This window comes from Scyliorhinus torazame, chromosome 29 (assembly GCF_047496885.1).
Source record: "Scyliorhinus torazame isolate Kashiwa2021f chromosome 29, sScyTor2.1, whole genome shotgun sequence".
NCBI classification, from domain to species: Eukaryota; Metazoa; Chordata; class Chondrichthyes; order Carcharhiniformes; family Scyliorhinidae; genus Scyliorhinus; species Scyliorhinus torazame.
This window is the reverse complement of record NC_092735.1, coordinates 14,628,039-14,640,823: the sequence shown is the minus strand read 5'-3', so window position 1 is coordinate 14,640,823 and position 12,785 is coordinate 14,628,039. Positions and strand designations below refer to the sequence as shown.

The 12,785-nt window shown below is 46.8% G+C and overlaps 1 protein-coding gene across 3 annotated transcripts in view; it reads left to right on the top strand.

Annotated features, from left to right (window-relative positions):
* micall1a (MICAL-like 1a) overlaps positions 1-12,785 on the top strand; it is a 72,297-nt gene that overhangs the window by 42,791 nt on the left and 16,721 nt on the right. For all 3 annotated transcript variants that reach the window (XM_072492098.1, XM_072492097.1, XM_072492099.1), the window contains 3 exons: positions 2,283-2,349; positions 9,480-9,802; positions 10,886-11,958. In XM_072492098.1, the coding sequence (XP_072348199.1) occupies positions 2,283-2,349; positions 9,480-9,802; positions 10,886-11,958 (1,463 nt within the window). The remainder of the gene's footprint in view (positions 1-2,282; positions 2,350-9,479; positions 9,803-10,885; positions 11,959-12,785) is intronic.

The window sequence follows — 12,785 nt, the reverse complement described above, 5'->3', positions numbered from 1 at the left end:
AACACACACTCCCCAACAGCACTGTGGGGTTCAAGAAGGCAGCTCACCATCACCTTCTGAAGGGCAATTGGAGATGGGCAATAAACGCTGGCCTGACCAGCAGCACCCACAGCCCATAAATGAGTTTTTTTAAGAAGACCTCTTGAAGGATATATTGGGAGGAGGGTGTGAGGAGATTGTGTGTGGAACACAAATACCTTCTGCTGGTCTGAAGGAGCTGTTCCATGTTGTAACTGTGATATAATTCCTTGTTTTAAAGAAAAGGCACAGGAGAGATTTACTAGATTGATTCCAGGAATCAATGAAGAAAGATGTAAAAATGTGGAATTTGTTTCACTGAAACAGCAGGCGAAAACAGTTCTGATTGCGGTTTTCGAAATTGAGGGTGATAAGTGAAAGGTAGTTTCGAGTAATTGACAATTTGATTACACGCAGTGCCTTGAGTTTATCATTCAGTATATGAATCCATAGAATCCCTGTAGTGCAGAAGGAGGCGATTCGGCCCATCGGGTCTGCACCGACGCTCCGAAAGAGCGCCCTACCTAGGCCCATTCCCCCGCCAATCCACCCAATCTGAACATCTTTGGGTGGGAGCAGCTAGAGATAAACCCACGCAGTCACGGGGGGAACGTGCAACTCCACACAGACTGCCACCCAAGGCCAGAATCGAACCCGGGTCCCTGGCTAGCCACTGTGCCGCCCCTTACAAAGGACGCTTTACCACAAGGCATTATTGAGGCAACAAGTAGAACATTCATAATGAATTGGATAAGGATTTTTAAAACGGAGAATATTAAAGAATATGGCAAATGAGATTACTGTACACAGCTGGGCTGGTTTAGCACAGGGCTAAATAGCTGGCTTTTAAAGCAGACCCAGGCAGGTCAGCAGCACGGTTCAATTCCCGTGCCCGCCTCCCCGAACAGGCGCCGGAATGTGGCGACTAGGGGCTTTTCACAGTAACTTCATTTGAAGCCTACTTGTGACAATAAGCGATTTTCATTTCAGCTAAAGCTAGAGGGCATCTCTTTCTGTGCTATAATCCCTGATCCTGTGAGGCGTTTCGGTGTGATGAGGCATTGTATAAATTTAGCTCGTAGGAAGGACAGTGAGTCTCCAGATATGGTGAAGCTGGTGTGTGTTTCAGATTCCTTTGGGATCATTGTGTAAACTTGTCTTTGCTGAGCTGGCAGCTGGTTTCTGGAGCAAGGTTATGAACAGAAGTAAACATATGGGCTGAGAACAAGGCCTTATATAGAGTAGAGCTGAGACGGTACCTGACCTTTCCACGGACTAAAGTGCTTAAAGGGGACACAGTTATTTTTCCCTGATTGGGTGGGCAGGTGTTCCCAAGCGCGCACTGCAGCAAATTGAGTCAGGCAGGTTGAGAGGAATTACCAATCTGTAATCAGGAGTCTGTTGCGAGGACTGAGGTCCTTTTTTACAGGTTAAAGAATACTCTCCAATTGCCCAAAGTATAGTGTCTATTATAAAATTGCTGGTGTTCGGCTTGTTTTAAGAGGAATTCTAATTATTTTATAACCACATGACCTCATTAAAACCAAAAGAAATACTTGCATTTTAATCACGTCATTCATGCCCTCAGGCCATCCCAAAGTGTTTACAGCTAATTAGATATTTTTGAAATGCGGTCGCTCTTCAAAACGTAACAGCCTAATTGTGCACAGGAGGATCCCACAGACGGTATGATGATGAGATGATCCGTTTTAATAATGTTGCCTGATGGATAAATGTATTGGCCAGGATACCGGGGAGAGCTACCCTGCACCTCTTCAACTTGGAGCCCTCTGAAAGCCACCTGAGTGGCTAGACATGCAATGTCGCTCTTGCTTGTGTGTGCAGGGCCCAGGGATGTTTAGTGTCTTGTCAGTAAACTACAAATCAATTCCCCCCCTTCTGAAAGAATAGGGACGTCCCTGTGGCTGAGTGTGCATGGCTCCCATACACCATTCATAGAGCAAGAGGATTTCCCCGTCACGCTCATACTGGGCAATAATGGTAAACGCCTGATTTTAAAAGATGCGGGGTCTGCTTACAGAAGACCCTCGGGACCTGGGAGGGTTCTGTAAAGCGGACCAGAAATTCATAACCAGCGCGAGTGAAAACTTTACAACGGTCATTTAGATGAGGTTGGGGGGGGGGGGGGGGGGGGGGGGAACCTTGCAAGTTTTGTTTGCCGTAACTGTCCGTGAAACGCCTCATCGCTGTTTGTTGACTCTCTCCAGCAAAAGCTTCAATCATTTCTTTTGCTACTCATTTAGGAGGAGTGACTGAGCAACCTACACCTGTACCGAAGCCACGTGACCGTCCGCAATCCCTCACGGAAAGGTGAGTGCCTTTGTGCAGGTAGGTTAGCCAGGGCCTTTCACTCAATAGACATCCTCCTTAGAAAGAAACCTGCATTGCTCTACCAGACTTGGTAATTGCCGGGAGCAGGGTGTTGTTGGCAATTAAAATGATACTGATAGCTGTGATAAATTTTTTATTTGGTGGTTGACTGCTTGCACCTTTGGGATCTGGTGTTTGGTTACAGAATCCAAGGTTGGTGAAGCTGAAACAAAGACAGAGTTTTTTTATTGAGAGGGTTAATTGACTTGTTCAGCCTCGCAGCTCTCCTCCCACACAACCCAGTGTCCCAGCCATCCCCTATTTCTAAGCTCTTTTGGAAATAACAAATCAATCAGTAAAATAAACTAATAGAAGGGATGATGTGACGGCCCCTGTTAAGGCACTGTAACAAAAGCAAAACTTTCAAAAAGAAACTTAGGAATTTAAACCAAAAATGTCATTCCTGGGCTGAGAATATACTCCAGTCACTATGACACCCACTGGTGCAGAGGGCCTTAAGCATACTGGTGGACACCACCTGCTCTCTCTAGACAGCCAGCTGCGAACAGAGCAGTGGAAAAAGAGCAGACAGTCCCCCTCGACCACACACTGCCTGAACCTGTTAATCACCTTGTCCAGACCTAGAAGCAGGCATGCAAAGAGGACCTCCCTCTTCGCACCCCTCCGCACAGGGTGAACCACTAATTAAATGCACTTTTGAACAAAACTATGCAGCACGGTAGCACAGTGGTTAGCACTGTTGCTTCACAGTGCCAGGGTCTCCGGTTCGATTCCCGGCTTGGGTCACTGTCTGTGTGGAGTCTGCACGTTCTCCCTGTGTCTGCGTGATTTCCTCCGGATGCTCCCGTTTCCTCCCACAAGTCCGGAAAGACGTGCTTATTGGGTGAATTGGACATTCTGAATTCTCCCTCAGTGTACCCGAACAGGCGCCGGAGTGTGGCAACTAGGGGATTTTCACAGTAATTTCATTGCAGTGTTAATGTAAGCCTACTTATGACAATAAAATATTGTTATTAAATCATTAAAATAACTAATAAACTAAATAAAAAGGGGTGTCTGATGCAGCGTTGTAATAAAAAGCAAATTTTAACAGAAACTTGCTAAAATAAATTGAACTGTAATTCCCAGGGCTGGCAATGCACTCTGGCTCCCGCGGTGCCCACCGCATGCGGAAAGCCTCAAGTGTACCAGCGGACACCATTTGGTCCTTCTCTGGGGACATTTGCAACCATAGCTGCAGCAGATCTTATGCTCTTTTAAAAAATAAAACAAATAATCAAAAAATAAACAAGTGTGGGTGACAGCCCCTGCCTGGTGGGCACTATAACTGATCAAAGCATCAAAGGCAAGCTGAAGGGGAGACCTCATTGAGGTGAACTTAGAGAGGGTAGGTAGGAAGAAACTTTTCCCTTAGTTGAGGGGTCAATGACCAGGGGGCCTAGATTTAAGGTAAGGAACAGGAGATTTAGAGGTGGTTTGAAGTGAAACCTGTTCACCCAGAGGGTGGTGGGAATCTGGAACTCGCTGCCTGAAAGGCTGGTAGAGGCGGGAACCCTCACAACATTTAAGAAGCATTTAGATGAGCACGTGATGAGCATACAAGGCTACGGACCAAATGTTGGAAAATGGGATTAGTATAGAACCATAGAATTCCTACAGTACAGAAGGAGGCCATTCAGCCCATCGAGTCTGCACCGACTCTCTGAAAGAGCACCCTACCTAAGCCCACTCCCTCGCCCTATCCCTGTAACCCCATAATCCCACATCTTTGGGTACTAAGGGGTAATTTAGCATGGCCAATCCACCTAACCTGCACATCTTTGGACTGCGAGGGGAAGCGTTCTCTTGTCATCAATGTCCTACTTATTTCATTCTTTCTTTTGTTCTTTTGTCCTGTTTTGTTAACATTTAGGCTGCTTATTGGCGCTTCCTTGCAGATCCAACCCCACCTATTGTTTAAATCCTTTGCTACCTCCCTATCAACCATTTCTGCTAGGCCATGGGTCCCATCTTGGTTCAGATGGTGCGCTACCCATCAGTACAACCCCTTCCTGCCCCCGAAATTGTGCCCATGTCCCATGAAACAAAACATCTCTTTCCCAAGCCTGCCCTTTTAGCCACGTTAATGTTCTTGATCTGTCCTCTGCCAAAATGCACGTAGTTTGGGCAGTAATTCGGAGATTATTCCCCTCACGGTCCTGCTTTTTAATTTAGAGCCTAACCCCGATGCTTTTTCAGCAGGACCTCCACTCTGTTCCTACCTACGTCATTTGTTTCAACATAGACCACAAGGACTGGATTAACCCTTTCCTGCCACCATGAGATATCTCTTACCGTGGCACTGGGTAATCATAATAATCGCTTATTGTCACAAGTAGGCTTCAATGAAGTTACTGTGAAAAGCCCCTAGTCGCCACATTCCGGCGCCTGTTCTGGGAGGCTGGTATGGGGCTGGCACCGAGGTAGACAACACACCCGTTGGAATCCTTGTTCATGGCTTCAGAGGATGTTCTCTGGCTCACTAATTATAGCGTCCCCTATTGCTACCACATTTCTATTCCTCTTTCTCACCCCAATCTGGAGAGTCTTCTAAGCCAGGGTATCTTACTCTGCATTATGGTGTCCTCTCTGCCTCCTTGTTCTCACAGGTAACAAAGAGTACATCGCCCTGCTGGACGGGACTTTCTCAACCTTTCTAATTTCCCACTACCGTTCCCTTTCCTAAAGCTGTGTTTTCCCTGGGGTGTGGCTATATTCTGGATAAAACTGTCCAGAAACTCATCCCCCTCCCTTATGTGTCAGAGCCTTTCCAACCCGCAGTCCAGCTCAATGATTCTGAGTTGGAGATGTCCGAGGCGGAGACGCCATTGCTTGCGATAAGCTTGTGTTAAAATTCTAACCTGCCAAAAAGGCTTTGTGCTGTGTCATTGTGCTGCTTCCTTACAGTTGTGTTTCAATTAAGCATTGATCTCTGATCTCCAGGACCCCTGGGACACATCATCTCCTGGGGGAGGAAAAATAAATAAAGCAACAACAAACCTGATACCAGTTCAAGGCAAAAAGGAATTTTCTGAGATTCCTTCTCCAGCCAGCCTGAAGGTGGCCAGAATGGACCCCAGGCAACCACGGGAACGATGAGTCACCTCACCCAGCACACAAGCTGCCCTTTGTACAGTGTGGCATTCGCTTCAGACAGAGACATGTACAGCTGACCTCAACACGTCAACTAGTGACTCATTCCAAATATTCAGTGACTGTGAAGAAAGAAATCACCTGACATCTCTAACTACATGCTTACATCGCTTGTAAACATGTTCCTGATGCTCCCTAACCTGTCTGATTCACACCGCACCGATGTAGTCTAGCCCCTTCGTTATTTTAAGTATCGCAAATCGAAGTTAAGCTGTTCTGCCGTAAAAAGGTGCAACTTTTCAGCCATTTGTGATCATTAAGGGCTGTTAAACTGGCTATTGGTCTCCTGGGAATCTTTCACCCCCACGTGAAGGGACTACACTTATAGTGGCTAGGGTATAAAGGAAAAGGGGTTGAAGAGATATGGAAACAGGTTGCCCATACGGAGGGTAGACGTGGAATGGATGGGCTGAATGACCCATTTCTGTATTGCACCATTTATGTATTCTACACACAACTGTGTATGTATATATATATATATATATATATATATATAAATAATGTATTTTATATAATATCTCAGATTTATATTTTATATTATTTGAAAAATAGTCAACATATATCCAAAGTTGTAACTGAAGATTTACACAGGCAAAATGTTTTCTGTTTATATTCAGTCACCCTAGATTACATCCCAGTATTCTGAACAGTGTTTATCTAGCTTTTTAACATTAATTGTGAACCTTATCCTGGCCCTCTTTCCCACTTGAGCAGATTTTAGTTTGGAACCAGCATGCTAAATGGTGTTATCTTTACATGCGGACTGTTTTCGCCAGTGCCTTAAACCAGATCGTGGACAAAGATGGTGAAAAGGAGCAGTCTCGACCCGATCCTGTGGGACTGCCCTGGGGACCAATTCCCACGCAGAATAATAACCACCTTTTTCTTATGAAAATGCAGCTAAATATTTATCCAACCAACCCCACAGATCTCTGGGAATTTCGCCCAAGGTGTGGCATCTTGTAAAAGACTTCCTCAAATAACAATTTAAATTTATCTAGCCCCTTTCATCTAGTAAAGCACCCCAGGGGGCTAAACAAGAGCGATGTCACATTAAGGAGACCATCAGACAGCTGACTGAAAGTGTGATCAAAGAAAAAGATCTGAAAAGGTAGAAGACAGAGAATTCCGGGATTGAATCCAAGAACCTAACTAAGCTCCCTCCCTCATCCACCAACCTTTGAACACCTCTGAAATCTCAGCGAGGCGGGTGAGATTTGACCGTATTGATAGAAACCACGAGGAGAGGCCAGCACGGTGGTGCAGTGGTTAGCACTGCCGCCTCACGGCGCCGAGGACCCGCGTTCAATCCCGGGCCCCGGTCACTGTCCATGTGGAGTTTGCACATTCTCCCCGTGACTGCAAGTGTCTCACACCCACAACCCTAAGATGTGCAGGGTAGGTGGATTGGCCACGCTAAATTGCCCCTTTATTGGAAAAAAAAGAATTGGGTGCTCTAAATTTTAAAAAGCAAACCATGTTCAGAGTCTTAATAACTTTCCTCTATCTAGGGTAGGTTATCCCTTCCAGAAACTTGCCTATAACTGAAGCCAGTGGACCTGTATATTCCTGGCATCGATCTCCTTAAATATTGGTTCACATTAGCCTTCCTGCAGTCACTGGGAACAAACCATAATCCCAGTGAGCTGTTGATCATTAAACTGTGTCTTTTTTCTATTTTTAGTATTTTGTTTGTTCACTAAACTCCTGAGATTGAAAGGGAGACTGAATGTTGGGAATGGGAGGTACATAGAACATAGAACTGTACACCATGTGGGATACTGAACTGATCGACTCTGCGGCAGAACTCTGCTGACCTGCCTTCCTTTCAAATGTTGATTAGTCCACGACATTTTGTTCTATCACATTTTTATTTCCTTTTTCACCTTTCAACTCTCTTTACAATATCATTTTCTGTGTTAAACCTGCTGGGTCCACGAGCGTTGTATTCATCTCATCTCCGAGTCAGTACCTCTACTGCCACCCGGTGCCGGTATTTGGCTCCTGCAGCAGCGCCTGTCAGTGCAGCTATTTCCCGACATCAGTCCGACATTTATATGGCACTTTTTCAACATAAAATGTCCACTTCGCAAGAAATAAAATTACATTGAGCCATAAAGGAGATATTAGGTCAGATGACCAAAGAAATGGTCAAAGAGTTAGGTTTTGGGGAGTGTCTTAAAGGAGATCAGCGAGGCAGAGAGGCCTCCAGAACTCTACGGTCTAGATAGGTGAAGGCAGGTGACCAATGTTGGAGCAGTTAAAATCAGGGATTCCCAAGAGGGTGGAATTGGGTACGTGCTGCAGAGCATAGATTTATAGGATTTACAGTGCTGGAGGAGGTTATTCGGCCCATCGTTCTGCATTTGGTGCACTGCTGCCTCACAGTTCCAGTGTCCTGGGTTTAATTCCGGCCCGGGTGACTGTGCAGAGTCTGCACGTTCTCCCCATGTCTGCGTGTGTTTCCCCCGGGTGCTCCGGTTTCCTTCCACAGTCCAAAGATGTGCAGATTGGGTGGATTGGCCGTGCTAAATTTCCCCTTAGTGTCCAAAAGGTTAGGTGGGGTTACTGGGATAGGGTGGAGGCGTGGAATTAAGTAGGGTGCTCTTTCCAAGGGCCGGTGCTGACTCGATGGGCCGAATCTCCTTCTGCACTGTAAATTCTATGAAAACGCTGCCTGACCAGTTGGTGGGCAAGCACCGCGATGGCGGGTGAGCAGGACTTGGTGCAAATGAAGAGACGGCTGTACAGCTTTGGACTTCAAAAATAGACTGTGTTTTTTGTAATATGAAGACCAGAACTGTGCACTGTACTCCGTGTGGTCTATCCAAGGTCCTATACGTTTAACATAAACCCCTCTACTTTTCAATTCTGTCCCTGTAGACATTAACCCCAGTGCTTGGTTTGAATCTTGCTAACTGCAATGCTACTTTGTCATTTGAGAATCTGTATCTCTAGATCTCTCTGCTCCTCAACTTTATGTAAGATCCCATTTTCCCAGGAGTATGTACTATTCTTCCTCCTAAAATTCACCACCTCACACTTGCCCACATGAAAATATCACCCACACACCCAGTGCAGTGATTTATTCATGTTGTCCTGCATTTTGGTGCAGCCCTCGTCTGTATTAACTAGATCACGCAGTTTAACATCGTGCTAATTCTGAAATTGTACTTTGTTCCTGCAGTCCAATCCGTTAATGAAAATGGTGAACTGTGGAACCAGCTCCCCAACTGAGTAACTACCTTCGAGCTCTACTCTGTTTCCAGTTTTGTAGCTGGATTGTAAACCATTTTGCAACTTGTCCCCTGACTCCACATGCTCTGACCTTAGTCATGCGACTTTATTGAAGACTCAAAAGCATGACCCAATCTAAAATCATGGGACTGTTGCCTTCCATTAAATATCATTGCCGTAAACCAAAGCATCAAAGGTGTATTTCCATATCTTGACAGGCAATAGATGCAATTTTGAAGGTTTGTGTTATGGATTTCTGCATAGCGTCACGCAAAATAATGCCACTATTTACAAACTGAAGCTTTATGTAGTGGCCATGTCAGAGTTGTTTGGGGTCAGAGTTGTTCGGGGCTTTTTGCCTTGAGCCCTGCTCATTGCTACCATGCTGCAATCTTAATTTATAAAATTTCAGTTTAACAAAGGAACACACAAACATATGAATTAGGAACAGGAGGAGGCCCCTCGAGCCTTCTTCGCCTTTCGATAAGACCATGGCTGATATGATTGTGGCCTCAGCTTCACTTTCCTGCCCCCCCAAAGTCGCTTTTGACTCCCTTGCTAGTAGAATCTATCTGACACTGACAGTAATATTGTGCTTTTGGAATGAAAGTGAGATCAGTTTGAAAGGAGGCAGTGCAGTGTCGGGCCGTGTTTTCTAACCATTTGTTTGTTTCAAACAGGAAAGGAGAAGACAGCAAAGCTAAAGAGCACCCTTGGATTGCGTTGGTCAATTCTGAATCAAAGAGAAGGCTCGCCCCTCCCCGGCCTGGAGTACCAGCCAAGCCCAGCAGCGCTCAGGAGGAGGCGGCCGAGTCCCATGCCTTAAACCCGTTTGACATGGATGACGAGGAGGAAGCAGACGATACGTCTGAGAACGTGCAGAGCGCAGCATCGACAGACACTACTCCCAAATCAAACCACCCATGGTATGGGATTCAGCTGACCAACAGCCCAAGGAGCAAGAAGAGGCCTGCGCCCCGAGTACCAAATGCATCACCCTCGGGTGAGCCTGCATAACTGCTCTCATAATTTATGGGGATTTCAAGTGGATGTTTGTATTATATTAAGGGGGGGATTGTGTTCCTATCGAGACAGATAACCTTCAGTAGAATCCTTCCCTGATTTATTTAATGTCACGTCACATATGGAGATGCTGTGGGTTTTAACCAGGGCTGTAGCAAAAGAACGGGGGAGTGCGATTCATCGCATAGCTGTCCCCAAGAGCCTATCAAATGAGCCCGTCCTGTGCTGAACCATTCTCTGATTCCTGCTCTATTTCATATCATTTACAAATATTAAAAGTAAGAAAGAGCCCAGAGGACAGGTCACTTTCGGGGTGGCCTCTCCCCAGGACGGTTAATTCCAGCTTTTCAGTTTCTCTGTTTCCTGTTGCAGAGCCAGCCCTGAATCCGTCAGACAAATTTGCCAATCCTCTGGGAGCCTTAACCTTCCCTGCCACCCTCACAAAGAACTTGGTTGTCAATCAAAATAGACTCTCTTTGAGTCACTTGCCCTCTGCCACTGGCCTGGCTACCAGGAAGGTTTGGCCGATGTTATTTGTGAAGTGATGTGGCTCCCAGTGATGTTCCGTCAGGTGTGTTGGTGCTGGTTAAGTTGGAGTGTGGGCCCACACTGTTGAATATTTGAAAATGTGAATCATAATCCTACGGTGTGATACTACTCCTAGAAATAGGTTTGGGATAAGATCTATTCCAATTAGTTTCTCGATCTGTAAATATTAGAGCCAAATGCGCCTTGATTTAAAATACTGGAACTAACCATGACTGAATTTTTAAAAGATTTTTGGCATCATGGAGCTTTTTCTTCTCGAGTCCACCATACAAGGTAGTTGGGGTTATTACATTCCTTGATATTGTGAGGAATACTATGTATTATGGATACAAACCCTTCTGCAGAGGTCTTCCATATCTTCTTAGCAGTCAATTGCTCTGTTCTTTCCAGCTTTTTAAAAGCTTTTTCAGCTGTGTTTATACCAGTGACTTTAATGAAATGAGCATACATATCCATTTTTAATTTCATTCCTAAGCTTAGAGGACTAGAGTTCAGAGTTATTCATTTTTTTCAGCCTCTCACTCGCTCCAGTTTCAGACGCACGATTATTCTGCCTCCGAAACCAGCCCATCCCCGTCCCTCAGCATGGAGAGTATTTCGGGGAATTCTGCAAAGTCCACTCCAGAACTTCACCGAAGGTTTGAAGCCGGGACGGCAGAAAACAGTCCCGCAGCAGCCTGCGAGAATCCCGCGGCGGCCAGCGAGAGTCACACAGCGGCCAGCGAGAGTCACACAGCGGCCAGCGAGAGTCACACAGCGGCCAGCGAGAGTCACACAGCGGCCAGCGAGAGTCACACAGCGGCCAGCGAGAGTCACACAGCGGCCAGCGAGAGTCACACAGCGGCCAGCGAGAGTCACACAGCGGCCAGCGAGAGTCACACAGCGGCCAGCGAGAGTCACACAGCGGCCAGCGAGAGTCACACAGCGGCCAGCGAGAGTCACACAGCGGCCAGCGAGAGTCACACAGCAGCCAGCGAGAATCCCGCAGCGGCCACCGAGAATCCCGCAGCGGCCACCGAGAGTCACACAGCGGCCAGCGAGAATCACGCAGCGGCCACCGAGAGTCACACTGCGGCCACCGAGAGTCACACAGCAGCCAGCGAGAATCCCGCAGATGCCACAGAGAGTCTCACAGCGGTCAGCGAGAGTCACACAGCAACCAGCGAGAATCCCGCAGATGCCACAGAGAGTCACACAGCGGCCACCGAGAGTCACACAGCGGCCACCGAGAGTCACACAGCGGCCACCGAGAGTCACACAGCGGCCACCGAGAGGCACACAGCGGCCACCGAGAGTCACACAGCGGCCACCGAGAGTCACACAGCGGCCACCGAGAGTCACACAGCGGCCACCGAGAGTCTCACAGAGGTCACCGAGAGTCCCGCAGCAGCCTGTGAGAGTAACACAGCGGCTAACGAGAATTCTGCAGCCAGTGCGAATACACTTTTGATTACCGAGAGTCCTTCACCATCCAGTCATCACCGACCTCCACCTAAACCCCCAGTCAGCCGTAGTCCTCAGATACCTGCTCGTCCATCCCCTGAAACAAACAGACTGAAACACTCCAGCACTGACCATCAACCAAAGGTAGGTTATAATATAAGGTAGGTTAGGTGGATTGGCCATGATAAATTGCCCTTAGTGTCCAAAAATTGCCCTTAGTGTTGGGTGGGGTTACTGGGTTATGGGGATAGGGTGGTGGTGTTGACCTTGGGTAGGGTGCTCTTTCCAAGAGCCGGTGCAGACTCGATGGGCCGAATGGCCTCCTTCTGCACTGTAAATTCTATGATAATCTATGATAATGGTGTCGGATAACTGGATAGTAATGTGTATTTCCTTCTGTCAGGACAGAAGTTGCCTGGGAATGTTAGCACGTGTTCGACATGGATTGCTTCTTGGAGCAGGGAAGAATGGGTTCCTGTGAGTGAGGAAACTATCAGACGCAGGTCATTTATTCAGTTCATTACACTGGGGCTGCAGCACTGATCCGGGGTTGGTGGGTGTCCTGTCCATCAATCAAAGACTTCCTCCTTGCGTCTGCTTGCCATTTACCCAACTCCGTTTTAGCTTGCAGTCAATTGTGAAGCATGCCTTGGTCAAGCAGCTGGAAAGACAGACACTTTGGTCACAGTCTCTGTATTTGAACCTATTCTCAGTATCACAGCACCGGTTCCTGGGCAACCATCGTATGCACCCTCCACATGCAGGTTCGACAAAGTAGGAAGTAGTTAGAATTAAAAACAAAATACTGCAATAGCTGGAAACCCAAAACAAAAATAAAATAACGTGCTGGAAATACCTGGACTGGGCGGGATGATCCAATGAGAAAAGTTTGGACAGGCTGGGTCTGTATCCATTGGAATTTAGAAGAATGAGAGGAGATCTTACTGAGACATACAAGATCCTGGGGGGGC